Here is a 21,078-nt window from a genome sequence, read left to right as displayed (position 1 = left end):
ATAAATTTAACAGTAGATTTTTCAATCTCTTTGATGAATGTCATTGGAATTTTGATGGGAATTAGCATCACTTTCTATCCCTTTAAAAAAAAGTCATGCTCATAGATAATGTCAATCAAATTTCCACTCCTCCAGTGGTCTATCTCTGATGGATAACTAATGATCACTAATTGTTAAGAGTCACAGAGCGGTAGATATGAATGTAAAGGAACAGATCTATTTCCTGAAAACATTCTAATATCCACAGCATATTATCCAGAGGCATAATCATATGATTTTAGAACTCTAATTGAAGGAATTTTTAGTGATGAAAATTTAATACATAGGCCCATTTTCAGGTATTGCAATGGAATGACTATTTTTATCAACAGGTTTCTAGTTTTTAGAAGATACTTGATTGCTCAGCATCTGAAAGAATTAAGCTGTTTTGAATCATTCAATAAACATCAAAAATTGATGAATGAAGCTCAGACTCTGACTCAAGTTCAATGTGGTGATAGGATTGTATCCGACAATGATAGTGCTACAGAGGCTTAAGATTGGACCACAATGGAAATTCAAACAGAAGGAGGTACAATTATTACTGCACATATATCATTAAGGGTAATAAAAATGGTAATTTGTTCACAGTAACTACTCAGTTTCCTTTCACTTGTGGGATGAAACTATACACATATGCACACATAAACTATTGACAATTATAATCTGTCAAAATAATAACTGAGAACAACAAAATTGAGTTGGAATTTTAAAAGGCTGCAGCAACATTAAAATTACCTGGCATTATCATCCTAAGAAAGGGCTTCCCAACCTCAGCATTATGGACCAAATAATTCCCTGTTCTAGAAAGACAAAGGGTACTGTTCTATGTATTGTTAGATGTTCATCAAAATACAGACAGTGCTATCACAATAAACATACCATTTCAAAGGAACAATGTCCTATGAAAGCATATAAAAAGGGAGCATGACTTGTTTATTTATCTAACTTTTAATCAACCAATAGATACCGGTTATAACCCCTGTTGCAGTTATAACCACATCCTTCCAATGTTAACTTGGATGACACTTTCCCTAAGAAGGATTTCCTGAACATCTCAAATGAGATCCATTGTTGGAATGTATGCCTCGTGGTAACCGTTTACCATGCATAAAAGTTACCTACTGTTTGTATGAAAATAGCTTAATGAAACCCACTAAAAATTGAAAAAAAGGAGGGGAGGGGATTATGAAAGTGCAATAAAGAGGATAAACTTCACAATGAATCCCTTTGTATAATTCATATACACTAGTAAAAATTATCTTTTTACTTATCTGTACTTTCCTATGAACTATAAGTTTATTTCAGTCTGAAATTGTGTCTTATTCTCTATTGGTTCTCTACACACTCAATACTTTTTGCATATATGTTGAGCAACTGAAAGAAGAGAAGAAGGAAGGTAGAAAAGAAGGGATAGAGGGAGGGAGGGAGGGAGAAGGGAAGGAGAAGAACAGCTAGCTAAACTAGCCTCCATGGTGGGAAGAGGCTGTTTCATGTATGATTGGTGCCAGTGATGCCAATAGCACCTCTCCCTCTAGTTGATACAATCAAAACATCTTCAGACATTGCCAGATGTTCCCTGTGCGGGTTAAAAATGCCTCTGCTTGAGAACTGGTCTTCTAAAACATTGTACAGAGAAATATCGAATGTTTGGTAATGTTCAGTCGTGGTATAAAAAGAAAGGTAGATGTTGCAGTACTTTTTCCCATTATCTTACTCAAAAGTGTCCCAATACAGCAATAGTTGGAATCAGACACGAGATGGAAGCCTGACATTCAGTTGGCTGTATGACTTTGGATAGATTAATCTCTTTGAGCTTTAATTTCACTATTCATAAAACTGAGATAATTACAATGGAATTATTTCATTCATTAAATATTATTGCTTGCTATCTGCTAGATAGACACTGTGCTTAATTCAGAAGGCAAAATATGGTGATGATTAGTTGTGACAAAAATGTGGCACATCAAGTCTAAACTATTTACTATCTAGCCCTCTACTGAAAAAAATTTGCTCACCACTGATCTAGATTATCGCCAACCCTTGCAGATATATTAAAGAAGAAATTCTAATTGATCTCTCCACTAGCTGAATATTCCTCAAAATGTCAATAAGATTTTTGCTTTTTCATTAGTGGTTGACTCTAGGAACTTTTGCCAACATACATTGTTTGCCACAATAAAATATAGTTCTTTGTAAAAAAAAGTGAAAAAGGATATAGAGCAGTGGCACAGTTACAGTTTTTGCACTTCTGTATTTTACACTCTAGCAGAGGAACAGTAATCCACTAGTCTCTCATACAAAGTTGAAATTACAAATTGTGAACATAGATTCAATGATGGTGAACAGGTTCTATAAGAACAGAGAAAAAGGAGAACATGACCCAGATGGGGCTGTCATAAGACTTCCTGGAAGAACTGACACTAGTATAGGAATCTGGAGTACATATGAATGAGAACTACCAATGCTGAGAACCAAGGGGAGGAGAAATGAAACAATGTCTGAAAACAAGTAGCATAAGGTGATCTTGATACTCTGTAAGTAAGCAATGTATGAAAGCAACGGGTTCTAAAATAATCAACAGAATCACTGCCAAAATTTACACATAAGAATAGAATGTTAGAAAAAGTAACATTGTATTTAATATCTTTCATATGATTAAAAGGTATTCATAACTGACTTTACAGAATTCTAAACTAATTAAGACAATGTTATAAGAAAACAATAATAGTGTTAAAATACAAAGGTCTTTTTAGAATAGGATTGTTGGTGCCTTTAATGTCTCACTTTCTGAATGTATAACCTTATTGTGTACAATGATTAAATTCTTCACCCAGAGAGACACAAGGATTAGCACCTATCTGATTTATAAGGTCTACTCTCCCACTGTGCTAACGTTCCCTATGACACCTCTAGCCAACAGTAACAAATCATTTAGCTGGAATCAGAGCATTTACCATATGTGCAAGTTACAAATTTCCTGGACGTTTTCAGCCATTAGTCAGTTTCCTGTGTCCCAGCAAATGATGAGGTGAGAGTCTTTATTACTAGGATGGAACATCATAGACACAAGTCCATGGCCATCTCCTCCTTCTAAGATATAACACTCTGTCTGTAATTCCTTTCCACATACATACAGGAAAGGGTCAGAAGGTTCAGTTGAAAGGAGATTTGTGGAAAAGAGCACATAGCAGTATGCTAGTGTTCAGTGCAATTATGCTGACCAAACCATTTATTAAAATTTCAGAACTTAGTTTTTCTTTGCAAGTGAAGTATGAAGCAGAATGAATCACCAAGAAACTCCCACAAAACATGTAGAGATTTGCTCAGAACTTAGAGCATGTCCGAACAGATGACATTTGTCATTCCCTTCCTTCATTGTCTGAGAGCATTGGCATTTGGATGACTAGAACTTACAAAGCTGGGAAAGATACGCCTGCCCTTCAACTATGCTCAAGACTCCAGCACCTGTGCTCACCCATAAAGGGTATTGCTAAGATCTAGTCCCTGGTATTTGGGAGTGAGCTCAAGACATAAATAAAAAGGTCCATCAGGAAAAAAAAAAAAGATTGAGAGTCTGAATTAAACAATTAAGTGGCCAGTGCATCACTATTGCTCACTTCCAGTCTTCTAATTACTGACTTACACACTGTGACAGATGGTGCTACGTCTCTGTTTACAATTAGAAATTATTTACACAATGAAACATTTAAACAGTGAAATAGAAAACAAGCCCATTTTCTTAATACTGTGAGGATTAGGAACATTTTATTAAAGAAAACACATGTCCTTTCATTTTTAGCATAAAAAGAGATCACCACTTGACCTTGGCATATCACTTCAGCACTGAGGATTTCTGGGATATTTCCTTATGGTCTGCCTTCCAACTCATCTGTTTGTATATGAAGACTGTTAGACAAGATTTGATCCTTTATAAATGATACCATTCATTTAATCCTAGACTTCCCTTCTGAATAAACTACAGTAGGAGGACTTCCAAGTTTGTAATATCATTTTATTGTGTGAAATCAGCATGTAGAATATTTGTCTTTCACAGTTACATTTTATGATAGCTATTAGGAAATATTGAAATCAAATTTTTTTTTTCTTTTCGGTGGCACTGGGGTTTGAATTCAGGGCCTCATGCTTGCTAGGCAGGAGTTCTTACCACTTGAGCCACTCCATCAACCCTTGAAATCATATTTTTTTAAGTGATACATGGTTAAAAACATAGCACTGTACAAAACAATCATCATGTGTTTATATATATATATACACACATCATCTACAATATGTAATAAATGTGATATTTTCTATTATTTTTTCAGGATGAGCTCAGTTGTCGCAATCAATGCATAAAGACAATGATTTGATTCAGCATTTGCTCAAGATGGCTCCCACAACCATTCATGTGGTTACAGTCCATTAATCAGCAACTGTCATGTGACAGTTTCAATCTCTGAATAATCAGTGGGGGACTTTTTAAAATAAATATTTATCTTTCTTATTATAATGTTGCCATTTCTATTACAGAGTAGACAATTATATCTTACAGAACTAGAAAACACAGACATATTTATCAAAGAAAATAAAGATCAGCATATTTGCCAATCTAGTGACAGCCTTGGTTAAAGTTTTGGTGTATCACTTTGTTTTCCTACGCAAATCTGTCTAAAAGGGGAAATGTGGTGGTGTTAATTATTTCATATCCTGCTTCCTACCACCATTTTTCCTTAGGATTCATAAAAGTAGCATGTTGGTAACATTAGTCTCACTATTCAGTCATTATCTAACCTATTTAACTACTACTCAGGATGGACCATGTCTGGAAGGATTATTTATTCTAGGCTACCTGAGGTTATTAAAATCTTTCACAAATATAAATCACACTGCAAAAGACCATGGTTTTATTCCTGGATTTTTTTTAAAGTGAGGTTTCTACAAGGAAATTATTAGTTCAACCTCAAAAAAATTTTTCCAAAAGCCAAACCAATTCATATTTCAACAATAGTAACTTTATCAAAATATTACACATTTATTTGTTTTAATCACTGAAATTATGATAATTAAAAAGGCATCTTGTTTTTGTTTGCATTTCTTTTATTACAGTTTAAGCACTCCTAATCTGAAAATGCAAAATCCAAAAGTCTCCAAAATCTGAAAATTTATGAGCGCCAACATAACAAGTGGAAAATTCTATATGGTGAAACTTTGTTTCTTGGGCAAATTGTATTAAATTACCTTCAGGGTGTATGTATAAGATGCATAAGTGAATCACATATTTAGATTTGGGTCCCACAGACAAGATACCTCATGACATTTTTGCAAATATTTCAAAGCCCAAAAACTCTCCAAATCTGAACACTTTTGTCCCAAGAACCTTTAATAAAAGATACACAACCTGCACTATGGTGGTTTGTACTGTTATGTGTACTTTCATCTGTGTGTACACATGTTATACATATGTGTAATCCCAACTATGCAGGAGGCATAGGTGAGAGGATTATGGTCCAAGGCCAGCCTCAGGCAAAAAGCAAAAGACCCTACCTGAAAAATAAGTCAAAAGAAGGCTGGGGGCTGGCTCAAGTGGTAAAGTGCATTCCTAGTAAGCTGGAGGCCCTGAGTCTAAACCTCAGTACCAGAGAGAGACAGAGACAGAGAGAGATATATTTAATTTCTACAGTGTCTGTTCTGCACTAAAATGAATATGAAATTTATCTCTGTTAGCCTTTACTTTCTTTTGCAATACCTCTGCATTTCACTTTGCTCCCTCCTCTCCCTAGCCTGATGTCTCTGCATTTGTCTTGCTGAATTTGCACTTAATCTTGTTCTCTCTGTGTAGATTTTTGTTCTTTTTTACACCAAATCTTGAATACTCTATGTTGACCACAAAACACTCAAGCATTCATATCACTGTAGAAACATTTTAAAAACATGCCTTCCTACATTCTGTGATTACAGAAATCCCCCTGGCTAGTTCCTGAGGGTAAGGGAGGGGATGGAAAAAAAGGTGAGAAAAAATGTTATTGAAAAAAAAAGGATAAAGAAACAAAACAAACACCTCCTCAGATGAATGTGACACTCATTCAGACTGACTGTCATACAAGATGGCAACATCTGGCAACACGATAGAGTTGACATGATTTTTTGTGTGTTGCACAACTTTTTCTTCTAGAAGCAAAGCAGGAGAGAAAAGATAAGAAAAGATGGACTTTGTTGCTGAAAAGAATAATACTGTATTGGGATATTAAGGTCTCAATTCTGCACAAAGGTTTTGGAAGTGAAGAGAAAATCCTTGAATGTTTCTGGGAAACTTTTGTCTGTCAAGTTGGGTTTCAAAGTCAGCTGTTCACCATTTCTCTCTGAATCTTCACAGATTCCATGGGGAACCAAGGTTTGGCTTCTTCAGAAATCTGTGAAAGTCAGAGGCTGAATAGGTACTTTTAATGATTTTTACATTAAAAAAATCAACACTTACACAAATGCCTAACTACAGTTGCTTCTGAAGCCAGATTCTTAAGGATAATATGCAAGTGTCAGTCAAGTGTGGTGGTTCATGCCTGTAGTCCCAGCACTTGGGAGGCTGAGGCAGAATTGTGAGTTTGAGGCTAGTCTGAGATACACAACAAGACATTACCACAAAAAACAAAAGGCTGGGGCTCAGTGGTAGAGGGTTTGCCTGCCATGTAGGGTTCAGCCTACAGCCCTGAAGAAAAGAAAAAGAAGCAGAGAGAGAGAGAGAGAGAGAGAGAGAGAGAGACGGAGGGAGGGAGGGAGGGAGGAAGGAAGGAAAGAAAAATAAAAGTTGGTACCCATCCCCAGAAATGTGTCATTCTTCTCATGGAATATGAATTATTTTTCTGAAGATAATGATTTAGTAATGTCTATCACCTTACCGGTAATTTAGCTTTGAATTAGAAAAGAATAAAATTCATTTTTTGAACTGGGATCATAAAGCATGTCTGTTGAGTTACCTTAAATATGAAGATGAAGGAAGATACTTTATGTTTGATATATGCAGATGAGTTCCAAATGGATCCATAGACTAAAGAGTCATTCATCAGTATGAGAAAATGGATCCTTCATATTTCATACTTAAAAATGTATTTTGACAGAAGGGCACAACATTCCTTAAGTCACTTTCACAGAGAAGTAAAAAAAAAAGTAATTTGAACAGGGAAGAGGATTGTGTATTTGTTTTGAATTTCACTATTTTTCTGAAGGTGAGTACTTTCTTTAAGTTTGGAATACTTCTTAGATATGGAGAAGGATGAAATGTGTTAGTGGATATTGGGATGTGAACTCTCACTGGTCTGGCCAGCAGGCAGTTGGAATTTCATGGTGTGACTGAGTAATTCAAGTAGAACTTTGAAAGTGTGATGGTGGGGGGAAAAAATCAAAGTGTAAAATAATGTACAGTGCCTAGCTTATTCATGGAACACAAATATCTTCTTTCATTTTTGGTTTTCTAGTGTAATGCATTTGTGGATAGCTCTTATCAATGTCCAAGTGAAAGCTATTATAAAGTAATAAATACAAAAAACATGTGCATTTAATCTGTGAATGTACATATGTGTAACATGTATTATGTTAGTACAAGTATATACACAATTTCTTTAAAGCTTCTAAAATGCAAAGGTTATTGGTCTTCATTTTTATGGCATATGTTTTCTCAAAAACCATGATTTCCCTCTGGTCTGACCCTTCCCCTCCCCAACAATACTTGGCATGATGACATTGAATCATTACAGCAATGATTCAATTATTATTAGGACTCAGAAATTAGGTCCTTTTGGATAACTGAGTAGGATAGGGAGTTAAAGGAATATCCCTGTATAAAAGTTAATGTCTTTTAGCAGAGTTGAAAATCATTACAATACAACCAACACCAGTTATTCATCCATTCATTTACTTATTCATTCATTCAACCAAGGTCCACTAAGTTCATACTGTGTAAATCAGGAACTTAGATTCTGAAGTCTTATCTATTAATAAATTTTCCCAGTTTGTTCTTCCACTTTAGAAAGCCAATAGCCAAACACCACTGAAGAGACAGAGAACAGCACGAGCAGTCATATATTTCCTTGGAAAAGAACAAAATCTTGTAACCAGATTAGTCTTCACTGCTAACCACCTTAGAGAAACTGGGACATCCTTTCTTCATATGTAAATATGGAATAATAATGATAATAATAATAATACCTACTTCACAGCATTCTCCCAAGAATTAAATGTGATAGTAACTATGAAAACAGTTAACTCATTTGCTAGCATAGAACAGATACTCAAAACATATAATTTCCTTTATTGTTTGTACCCTGTTTTCTACCTCCTTGCCTTTTCCAGAACGGATACAGTTAAGAACTTTACGAGAGTCATAGAGCACACCAGAAGTACACACAGAAACACAAGAGGACCATGCACCTCAGTGGCCAGCAGTTTTCTCAATGTTGGGATATCAAACCACGAACATAATGCAAATATGTGATTGCAACATTTCATTACATGCAATCATTTTCTTGAGGGTACAATGCAAAAATAAAATTCAGAAAGCAATGACAGTTGGTTAGGAGTTAGAGCCAGGGAAATTTCTATCCCTTCTCATTGTATATGGAGAATATTAGTGATCAATCCTGACTCTCTGACTTAGTCAATATGCCACAATGAAAGAAGTAATAACTCACCTGTTCTATGAGTTTGAAAGCAAGAACTCTGCAAGTGGGACCCATTGCTCCCCCCTGCCCTTGAAATCTATGTACCAACAGAGAGCACATTTACCATTTCCTTCTAGGCCTCCTGAGATGACAAGACTCTTTGCTTCAGTAGGGAGACCCATGGTTCTCCAGCACTTCCTGTGACAAGATGGATAAGTCAAATATTGACACTGAGAATAAGGAGACTCATTTTCCTCCCAAATATAAGCCCTATTTTCCTCACACAATACTACCAGTAATTCTAGTGATTGTTTTCTTATTTTGATGTCCTTTGTTGTCTTTTTCAATGAGATAAGAATCTATGTGGACAAAGCAAAGCTTTTAATCAGCACCCCTCAATCTGCAACCAGAGACAGGATCTATTCTTTTCAACTGTAAGAACAAATTATTAAAGCCACAAGTAAAGACTGTTCATTATTAAGCTTCTCCAAAGTGAATCAAGAAATGGGTTATTGATTGAGATGAGCCTGTGGACATATTCCTTCAAAGAGACAGGATGAAAGTGTTGACATTTCTTGCAAGTTGTAAGAATCTTGTATTCCACACACACCCCATAGTATGAAAGTACCAGATGGATGAGTAAAGACCCCAATTTAGGGCACTAGGGCAATTTTTGTTGAGTTTTGTTTTTTTGAATGCTAGGAAAGCAGAAAACTCCTCCTAGCATACATACTCACCATGTCACATAAGACGATTCCAGTGAGTTCTTGCAAAAAGGCAGGGTAACACCACAGGCAGATTATGTAAATCATTTGGTAAAAGCTAATACAAATATTTAACTCCAGAGGATTCTGCTTCAAAAACCTCAAATAATTAATGAATGCTATTAAGATCGACCCTGGCAATTTCAATATTGAGTTTTGCATCCTTGCATTCAGAATTAGGAACAAGAAAAAAATAATCTAACCAAGTTGACATGGCCAACTAAGCAGACCTACACAGATATTTCACAGACAGGCAAAAGACCAGCTAAGCATTTTTTATTTTATTTTATTACTTTTTTGGTGGTCTGAGGTTTTAACTCAGGGCTTTGTGCTTGCAAAGCAGGTGCTCTGCCGTCTGAGCCACACGTGCAGACCATTTTGCTCTGGTAATTTTGGAGATAGGGACTCTCAAGAACTATTTGCCCAGGCTGGCCTCAAAGCTCAATTCTCCTACTCTCAGTCTCCCAAGTAGCTAAGATTACAGTTGTGAGCCACCAGCACTCAGCAAAGCATTTCTTTTATTGAAAACTTCACAAATTTTAATCAAAAGGAAAGTAAGACTTAGTTCTTGTTTGGTAAAGATGTTTTTCTATTGGAGATGTATACCATCAGGGCACATGGCACAAAGATCCAATTAACAGTTTAAGAAATGAGACAGCAGTTTTCATTACATGTCATCAGTCGGCCAAGAGTAATGAGCTGCACTGATGACAATGTTAGCCTGCTACTGGTTACAATCACAGTTAGTTAAATGCATTCCACAACAGTGGTGTGGCATATCTAGTTGTGTATTTACATGCATTGATATAACAGAACAACACAACTTGAAGAAGTGTTGGAAGAAAATATGCACTAACTCAATTACAATTTGATTTATAAGAGGAAAACATCTAAAAATGTAGTTAGGATGATTTGAAACCAGAGAACTCCATGAATAATATAGGGGTAGTGATGGTGCTGTATTCAGTTATTGTCAAAAGGAAGGTGCAGGACCCAAACATGTTACCTCACTAAAAAGCCTGCTGTGCTTACGTTACTATAGAAGTTATTCACAATCCTCTCCTAAATATACATTATATCATATATTGCATTATGTGTATGTATAGTTTGCTCTTTCATTTTTTAAGATGGCTGTTCAAATGTCACATCATGAGTGAGGCTTTTCCTGACCATTCAACCTAAAGAATATCTCTGTTCATACTCTAAGCACCTATTCATTTTGAAGCCCAACTAGTCTTGATTTTCTTCAAACCTATTCTTATTCCACAATATATCTTATCCCTGTGTTTCATGTTTATTTTCTGCCTTTCCCCGGTAGGATGGGATCTTCCTGAAATTTTGGTTCAGTTTTAGGTCTTCAGCATGTAGAGTGATGTTGGTGCATTGTAGGTATTCAGTACACATGTTTTAAAGAGTAGAAGACTGAGAGATTCCTGCCTCAATTCTTTTGTTCTGTCAAATTTTGGGATACAGGGAAATAAATAATAGTAATTAAGTTTCTCTGATTCTTTCATCTTATTGACAAAATAGACCTGTACATTATTTTGGTAGCATTAGAATCTCCATACAGAATTTGCCATCATTATATAATATTTTTATTTCTCACCCAAAGTCAAAGCCAAAAATTCCTTACTTGCCTATTCAAACTGTTCTTGAACAATCTCCCTCTCTCCTTCCCTCATGAAAGCCATTGAGACAACTCCATGTTTTGTCTGGTTTATCAGTAGTCTCCCAATTACAGTGACCCACATACATCAAATACCCTGTAGGAATTGTAAAAGGAGGGCTCAGAATACCTCCTTATACTATAGGAGTCTAGCTGACAGCACCTGCCCATGTACATTCATAAAGTAACTTTGGTAAGTGACAAAGGATATCACAGTCCTAGTACTTGCACTTTTAAAAACTTTTCTAGAATATTCTGTTAAATAGGCTCCTCCTTAAATAACTAATTTCTTCTCTATGTAACCAGTAGGGTGTGACTGACATGATGTGCTTTGTAAATTAAAATTGTGTGTGCATTTGAACACACTTGCTTTCTTAAGTCATTGATTATCATTTTTCATCTCAGATCTCATTTTTGCTTCTTTTTTAAATAGATCTACTAACAAGGATATAGGAGAAAATTGCTCCTCTCTGGTCCAAATCTAGTTCTCTATTATTATAGAGATGACACTTTTATATTATCCCTGTCAAAGTGCTTGAAAGCTTATTGAACACTTGTTCTAAGAGCATGTGATCAGTTGACTTTAATTATCTTAGCTGTTGTAAAAATGTTGTGATCATTCAACTCTAATTCATTCTACATAACCCACAGTGAAGTTAGACACACTTTGGAAGTGGAATAGCCATCCTAGACGAAGCCTTATCAAAAGACTCTGCAGAACTTCCATCTGAGAAGAGAAGCATTATATTTATTGGTGACTAGGATTGAAGAGAAAGCCATTATGTAACTCAAAGCTTGGCAGAACAAGTGACTGCTGTTCAGTTTGTCACACCATTCTAGAACCTTTAAATGTGCACGCAGTAGAGACAGAAGCCAAAGCTCTCCACCAGGGAAGTCTCAGTCAGTCCTGCGAAGTAATGGTCAGGTGGATCCCACCGGATTGAAGAATGAGAGTCAAATGATTGTGTAACTAAGGAATGTAAGATATTGACAAAAAAAAATTCCTTTCCTGCCTACCACAGTTTGATATGTATTAGAGAGTGATTTGTGCTTGTTTCCCAACCTTTCCTTACTATAAACATCCAGAGCACACTTGCTCTTCACTGCCTATCCAGGGACCATTTAGCACATGAGTAAAATAAATACCTACAAGTTAGGCTATGTTAGTGGAGTTATCTTTATTCTTTTCTTGCTTACATAGACACATATTCCTTGATCAGTAGTTTTCGTTTATATACTTTGAGGTTGTCAAGAACAGTAAAAGCTAAAATTCTTAATGTAGAGCTGTAGCAGTTTGGGAGGTAGAATAAATGTTAAGAACTCATAATAAGAAAGAGGTTCTATTCTATTTTATTTCTCTAACATACCTACCACAGTGTCTGGCACATAGTAACAATAAAAACATTTGTTGGTTAATGCACTTTAAAATAGTTTTCAACAGATCATTTTGTAATAACACCTAAAGATATATTAGGATTTATAGAAGGTCGGGTAGCAAATTTGAATTTAATGCATAACAACATTTATTAAGCAATTAACATCTACTGAATTCTTATTACAGCTTAGGCCTTATGTAAGGTTCTTTGAGCATTTTTAAAACTTCTCATAGTGATCCTTGCTTAAGTAGTATATTGCTATTAGAGAGTATCAGACATATTTAAATAACATAGCCAAGGTCACACACTCAGGTAGTACCAGAACCAGGATTCAAAGTCAAGTTCATCTCTTTCTAAACTTATGCACTTAGTAGGTATTACAAAAATATTCTAAATCTGTTTTCCCAAAAGAAGTCTACCTTTTGATCCTGGAGGACCCTTTTTGGTGAAACAACAAGCATGTAGAAAATGTGTACATTGTGAATGATTTCTGTTAATGGTCATTTATTATTAATCAGTTACCACTTCCTAGATAATTTGCTATTAAATTCATTTCAGTTGATCTGTCAGTTGGTGTTTTCACATGTACATGTTTGAATAGGTTAAGTAAATAAAGCAATTCATATAAAGAGTTTCAGGGTGGTTCTAGGTTGCTATTGGGAACCTAGTTTATTTGTAGCATTTTTATTTTAAAATCCTGGCATCTTTAAAATGTGACACCACAGTCGGCATAGTAGGACACTGATAAGAACAAGTATGCAAGCAGCAATTCATTGGATACTTAAATGGCAAAAAATACAGTGCAAGTTTCACACACCCTGCAGTCTACAAGTTTATATGACAATAAATAATGGTTATCACCAGGACAAAGGAAAAGTGCCATAAAATCCAATAGCTCAGAGAATCCTGCGAATACAGGTGGCCAAACTGGTTCCATTTCATTGTCAAATTTATTCTCTTCTGGGTAGTTAAATTACCCAGTCATTTATTGCTAAAAGTTTTTCAGAAGGCAGATGTAAACCTAAAATAAGCTTTAGGTTCAAACTTTGTGAGAAGAAGAGTAAGAATTTGCTTCACAGACAGCACAACTGACAACTCCAGAAATAATGTGACTTTCAGCATTCCATTGGAATCTCCTCATTATGTATCTGGGGGATGGGTCAAGGGACAAAATGCTGGCTAGAATGAACACTTTTTAAAGCCTTTAAAGATCTTTAAAATATTACCCTTTTGATACCCTCTAGACAAAGTGAGATGTTAGTGATTGTGTGTGTGTGTGTGTGTGTGTGTGTGTGTGTGTGTGTGTGTGTGTTGAGAGACAGAGAATGACTGAGATAGATGGAGATTTCTTATGCACTAGAATGCCAGGAAACAGAAGAATATTTATGGTGGTTCCTCAAGCAGTTACAAGTCAAGATCAGCTCTCTTTCCTGTTTCTATTTAACTAATTAATGAACTGTACACAATACATATCATATATATTATATATATATATATTCTGAGAACATTTGAAACAATAGAAATAATGTACACTGTATTTATTATTTTGAAACAGCTACAATCTAGCAACTTTCAAAATTCAGGCATTTTTTACTGATGCAATGGATCAAAGACATTCCAATAACAACCTTTTCTTAATCACTTCTTGCCAATACATGATGCTTTCCATTCAAATTCAAGTGTATTTTCCAAACAACTAATAGCTATAGTTTATCATTTATTTTCTGGATACAGAAAATTGCTACTTAAGATGCAATTGATTCTTTGCCAAGTAACCTTTAAACCAAAACATGTATGTGATTTCCTGATTAATTAAAAATATTAACTTCATCAATCTTTGTTCATGACCAAATCCAAAGCTTCCAGGCATGATCCTGATGAAGAATATATTACACAGCTGAAAGACTTCAAGCTCTAATTTATATTGCCTAAAGTAATCTATGCAGGAAGTATCTAACTCATGACCAAAGGTTAGCAGATCTAGACTGCATCATCTGACAGAAGACAACTGCAGGCCATGGTAACTAAATACCCCACCTCTAGATCAGAGAATGTTAGCCATCATACCAAAGCCAAATGACTGAACACTCCACTACTTTGCTATTATCTCATTCAGCTCTGTGGGATTAGTTAAGATCAAGGGTAAACTTGAATAGATCTAAATGCGCCAAATCAGGGTTCCACAGTTTGTTGCTTATTGCACCTAGAGAATCCGATGATAAATAAGTTCAATACCATTGATCAGAAAGACTATTTTAAAACTCAGATTTCATGAGAACAAATCCAAAATGACTACTACTCTAATGTAAACATCTACTAAGCATTCAAATGTTGTGAGCGATTTTTTAGTTTTTTATTTAGAAATGAATATACATTTATAAGAAGTTGCAAAGACAACACAAAGAGATACCATGTAACTTTCACCCAGTTCCCCCAAAGGTTACATGGTTCATAAGTAGAGTCCCACATCACAACTAGGAAGTTGACATTGGTCCACCATGTTTGTATAGTTCTACAGAATGTCATCACATGAGCAAGTTCTTAGTAACTCAACTACAATCAGGATATAGAACTATGAATCATTTCATTGACTTTTCTTTGATGTAGAAATGCATTATAATTTCATATAGAAGGTTTAGAACCTTCTATCTGAAATCTGCATGTATCTTTATTCTGCATAAAAATAAATGGGAGCTGAAAATTGTCAATATCTAGGAATTATCTAGGAAAACTCCATGCACATGTGTATGGGCCAAAGGGAAATTCTAGCAATTCAGGCAAGGTAGAATTCAGTAAACTTATTGCACAGATCAGACAACCTCATCATTCAGCAATCAGTTTTCCCAAACATGACAAGGAGCAAATTTTTAGCACATGGTTAATCAAAGACAAATTGTTGATAACTGTACTAGTCTGAAAGTCTATTCACCAGTGAAAGTCCAAGGCTCACATACACACATGCTCTCCTTTCTCAGGTAAAACAAAGCACTTTATAAGTGTCCTTAAAGTACTAATGATGCTACTATAACAAAAGAGCACATTAATAAATATACACCGAGAAACAATGAAACAAATCAACCACACTATCCCAAGCTAAGGTTATTGTGGAGTTTATTTTCCCTAATAAGTATATAAAAACTCCACTTCTGAGCCAGCTCACAGCAAAGGAGAAATATTTAAGCACACACTTACATATGCACACGTACACACGTGCACGTACACACGCAAATCTAAGCAGTCTTACCTTGGCCATTTGTGCCTGCACACCATTTGCCTTGAGGGATGCTACTGCTTTCTGTGCAGCTGCAGGACTGTCAAAATCTACAAAACCATAACCTGTGAAAATACAAAACCCCTTGTTAGCACTCACAGGCAGCCGTGTCTCTGTCGCACTGATGAATGCAGATTGTGGTCAGATTTGCATTCGTTTCTTCCGAACAGAACCCAGTTGAACATAAGGCTCTCAATCAGTGATCCTTAGTGCTTTGGGAGAGATTCTACCTTATCTCTACACATAAAGCAGCATTTAGTTTTCTACAGAGTGCTTTTAGGGTTGGCTGCTATAATCAGCAACCTGCTTTACACTAATTTGGTGGGAAGGCAGTACATTGTTTACTGTGTTATTCTCTCTTCAATGAATTTGCTGTAATAGTGAGAAGAACAAAATGCTAGAAAACATAAAACAGACTATCTCTACAGTGAATTTTCAAAACCTCAAAAGAATGGATACAATAAAAGTCATGATAAGAACTTGCATAGGTTATCAACACAACTTCAACAGTGCTTGTCACAGTGTAGGCACTTGATAATATATGTTGACTACACAAATGATTAAAGGCTGTAGGTGAATGTTAGTGTTTAAACCTAGTTCCACTTAATCACCAAGCCCATTCTTTATTATAGGACCTTGCTCCTCTTGATGATAACATCACAAGTAAACTGTTTTGGTTCTTCAGTGATCTGTAAAAAAACAGTGGTTAAATAGACAAATACTCAAGTTTTAAAAAAATAAGAAACAAACACCCATCTGCTTATTTATGCCTGGAATACTATTTGAGCGGGGCATAAGAGCTGCTAGACTGCTATGTGTGTTCGTGTATATGGGTATATATGCATGTCCTTGAGCTAGCTGATATGAGGCCAGGGTATAGCCTAACAGCAATGTCAACAGTCAAGAATATTTGAAAATACAAATGTTCAGGAATAGGTGTGAAGCCAGTTCTGTGTGGAGCACCTGAAAAGCCTCACATCCCTTTATCTGGTGGGCAGGGCTTCTGGTTTGCATTTTTACCTTGTCTCATTCAGGAGTTTTGAGGTAAGCCACTGAGCAAACCGACTAACCACGGGCTGGGGCCCACCCCCAACCCAATAACCAAAGAAAAGTGCAAGGGAATTCAATTACCAAGTTGTTTCTTTTAATTAACTTTTTAATTTTCTCCCCTCAAATCCCATCTTCTTTTTCTCCCTCCCAGCATGTTATCCTAAAATGAACTTGTTACACAGCAGTGCACCATAAAATGCTTTAAAAAGCTAGGCAGAGAAGCTGTGAAGTTTTCTAATCCAAAAGGAAGTCTGCTCTGTGAGTACTGCTAATACTTTTCTTCCTACAAAATTCAAATTATGGGGGTAATATGAGAATTATCACTCACTAACATGAGTAAGATAGAGAAAAAAAACAGAATAAAAAGTAGAAAAGTGAAGAAGTAGAGATAAGCAGAAAGAAAAGCTAAAATTTAGACATTATCTCCTGTGTGTCACATGCTGTGCTGGGTGGTTGATATGTTGACATGTTGTGAAATCCTAATTGCTTCATGTAGTATTGGCCCTATGCCCATTACACACACAAGGAAACTGAGGCATAGGTGAAGTGATACAAGGATCCCCAAATTACAAGCCTGTTAATTGACAGAGCTAGTATTTGAAAGCAAGTCTGTACAGGCCATTTTCAAGGCACCATATAATGAGTTGTTTTACAGTGCTGCTTTGTAAACTATTTCTGGTACCTTCTGATGCCCATCAGGGAAAGGACTTAATTCCTGAAAAAAGTCTCAGATGTGAACTAAGACAACTGCATGAAGAGCTTCAGTCCAGCTCATTCCTCAGTACATCTCTCCATGGAGTGGCCGAGAATGCAGCAGAGCTCCCCAAATGAGATGTGAAGAGGTATTCTCCCACGTCCTTCTTCCCTCAGTCAGTCTTCCTCATCCCTTCAGAGGCTAATAGTCACGCAATAGTGAAGGTCATATATATATATATCTATGTCAGAGGCTAAGAGAGTCATGCAATAGTGAAGGTCATATATATATATATATGGGTGACATATATATATATATGGGTGACATATATATATATGGGTGACATATATATATATGGGTGACATATGTATATATATGGGTGACATATATATATATGGGTGACATATGCATATATATGGGTGACATATATATATATGGGTGACATATATATATATGGGTGACATATATATATATGGGTGACATATATATATATGGGTGACATATGTATATATATGGGTGACATATATATATATATATGGGTGACATATGTATATATATGGGTGACATATATATATATATGGGTGACATATATATATATGGGTGACATATATATATATATATGGGTGACATATGTATATATATATGGGTGACATATATATATATATATGGGTGACATATGTATATATATGGGTGACATATATATATATGGGTGACATATATATATATATGGGTGACATATATATATATATGGGTGACATATATATATATGGGTGACATATATATATATATGGGTGACATATATATATATGGGTGACATATATATATATGGGTGACATATGCATATATATGGGTGACATATATATATATATATGGGTGACATATGTATATATATGGGTGACATATGTATATATATGGGTGACATATATATATATATATGTCAAGCACTGTGCCAAACACCTCAAATGGAGTGTTGAATAAGACAGTCCTAGTTCTCACTCTTACGCAACTTGTACTTGAGTCGAGAGGTGAACATGAAGCAGATAACCATGCAAATGTATCTGTAATTACAAAATGGCATGCCCCCCTGGGAAGAAAATGTGAGCATATAGCACAGAATCTAACTGTTGGTTGCTTATTATTGAAAGTTGTGAGAAAGCTGCAGCATGGAGTGACTTGCACTATGGAAAACATTACCCTAACTGATGTGGCAGACAGTACAGTAAGAGTAGAATCAGCGAAATGATGGGGAGCTGAATTAGGGGCTCATGCAGCAATCCAGAGGAATGGCAGCTGGCAAAGAAATGGACCAGGTGATATATATTTTGAAGGTAGAATTAACAGAACTTGGTGATAAACTGGGAGTAAGGGAAGTACAGATGACAAGGACTACTGGTGTTTTTTGTTTTGTTCTTTTTGTTTGTTTGTTTTTTGCCATAAGCCACTGGGTGAGTATGATTTACTCATGTATGATGTGATTTACTGCAATAAAGAGTCTAGAGGAGGGTCCAATAGGAGAGAGGGAAAATTAAAACACGATTTTGAGACATGTTGAGTCAGAAAAGCATGTGAGACATCTAAGCAGAAATGTCAAGTAGCAGTTGGATATATCAGGCCAGTGCTCAGAAAAGGAGGTGGGGCTGGAAATATAAGTTGGGGGACAACAGCATGAAGATCTTATTTGCAGAGATGAAAATAGACAACAATGCCTAGAGCAAGTACTAAAAAAGGGTCCAGGTTTGGAATTTGAACAGCCCCAGCATTTTAGGTGTTAAATAAGAAAATAAAGATGATTGGAGGGGAGTCAGAGAGGAAGAGGGAAATGAAAGGGGATGTGATATCTTGAGCAAGGTAAAAGGCATCCCAGGAAGGAAGGAGGAATAAGCTGTGTCAAACACAGGAGAGCGTGAGCAAGGAGGGAGTTTGAAAATGCCAGTGTGCATACGGTCATGGGTGTCATTAGGAAAGTGATGAGGACCTCAGCCTGTCTGAGAGTAGAGATTAAGAAAGACAGGGAGGGAGAGGAAAGGTTTATAGGCCATTAGGTAGCTACACTGACTGGGAAGAAACATTTAGAGACAGACTTAGCTAGCAGGAGATATGGGGTTGATTGAGATTAATGTTCATTTGCTTGCTTTAAGACAGGAGATACTGTGTGTGTGTGTGTGCACGTGTGTGTGTGCATGTATTCATCACCTCATAACAGTGTGAAACCAGTGCAGGGAATCTACTGGGTACTCATTTAGGGCTGGAAACATAGCTCAGTGGTAGTGTTTGCCTAGCACAAGTAAGTCCCTAGCTTCCCTCTCCAGCACTGCCAAAAAAAAAAATACTGAGTACTCATTTAAGTTATTCAACAAATATTTATTGATCACCTACTATGGGTCAAATACTGTTCTTCGCATACTGAATATTGGTAGGAAAGATCAGGCAGATAAGAAGAATCTGAAGCTTCAGGATGGCAAGGGGATACAATGATATTCCCGAGAAGATAACTCACAGAAACTGGAAGGAGAACAAGGAGCCCTCCAGATTACCAGGTGTTGTTTATCCCCAGTTACTTGGACTGTATCTAATACATAGCCCATGCTTAATAAATATTTATCAAAATAAGTTGAAACCATGCTTAAAGGATATTAACTTACTTTATGGACCATTATGCTGATTAACTGATTAAAATGTTTATTAACACTTTTTTGTGTGTTTGCTTATTTGTTTTGGTGGTACTGGGGTTTGAACTTAAAAATTCTCACTTGCTAGGCAGGTGCTATCCCATATGAGCCAGGCCTCCAGTCTTTTTGTTTTGTTTTGTTTTCCACTTTAGTTATTTTTCAGATGGTGTCTCACACTTTTTGCCTGGGCTGGCCTTAGACCATTACCCTCCTGCCTGTGCCTACCAAGTAGCTGGGATTAATAGCACGAGCCACTGTATCTGATCAAATTAACACATTTGGATGACAATGAACAATATTAATATGTGTATCCGGTTCTGGTTTGGCCATGCTTGCTCCCAAGACAGCCTGTGTGGTGGTGGGGCTCCTTCTCCTGGGCTTCTTCCCTTTCCTTCCACCCCCACACGTTACCCAGAAGACTATAAAATCAGGATGCTGATCTCCAGGGCTGAACTCCTGTCCAAACTTCAGACATTTCTGTGGAGAGAGGAAGCACCCTGAGCTTCCTCTGAATCAGGGAACTTTGGGCTGAACTTCGGGGAAAGTGTGGTTCTGCAACCATCAAGCCAGAAGGAGAGTAGTGGCCCTTCACACAACACATCTGCACTGATGGCTCCACACAATCAGAGGAGCAATGATTCTATGAGCAAAACAATAAATGAAGGGCCAGCCACAAATCTGAAATGCCACCAAGTTGCACAACTTTCATATATCCTTTCAACAGCTAAAATGAAAGTTCAGAGGTAAAAATGTCTCAAGCAACCCTGAGAAAAGCTGTCATTCTGGAAAAAAAACTGCATTCTTGAGTTTTATGTGACAGCAGAAACTACATCACAATCAGAAAAAACAAAATGAAATACGAGGCTGTACCCAAAGAATAATGATGCCTTTACTA

At 36.3% G+C, this 21,078-nt stretch overlaps 1 protein-coding gene across 20 annotated transcripts in view; it reads right to left on the bottom strand.

Annotated features, from left to right (window-relative positions):
- Positions 1 to 21,078, bottom strand: part of Rbms3 (RNA binding motif single stranded interacting protein 3) — a 1,393,896-nt gene that overhangs the window by 395,710 nt on the left and 977,108 nt on the right. For all 20 annotated transcript variants that reach the window (XM_074074015.1, XM_074074014.1, XM_074074016.1 and 17 more), the window contains one exon: positions 15,744 to 15,835. In XM_074074015.1, coding sequence (XP_073930116.1) covers positions 15,744 to 15,835 — 92 coding nt within the window. The remainder of the gene's footprint in view (positions 1 to 15,743; positions 15,836 to 21,078) is intronic.

This window comes from Castor canadensis, chromosome 5, assembly GCF_047511655.1.
Source record: "Castor canadensis chromosome 5, mCasCan1.hap1v2, whole genome shotgun sequence".
In the NCBI taxonomy this organism is placed as follows: Eukaryota; Metazoa; Chordata; class Mammalia; order Rodentia; family Castoridae; genus Castor; species Castor canadensis.
The sequence above is the reverse complement of the archived record's forward strand: the minus strand, read 5'-3'. Positions and strand labels throughout refer to the sequence as shown.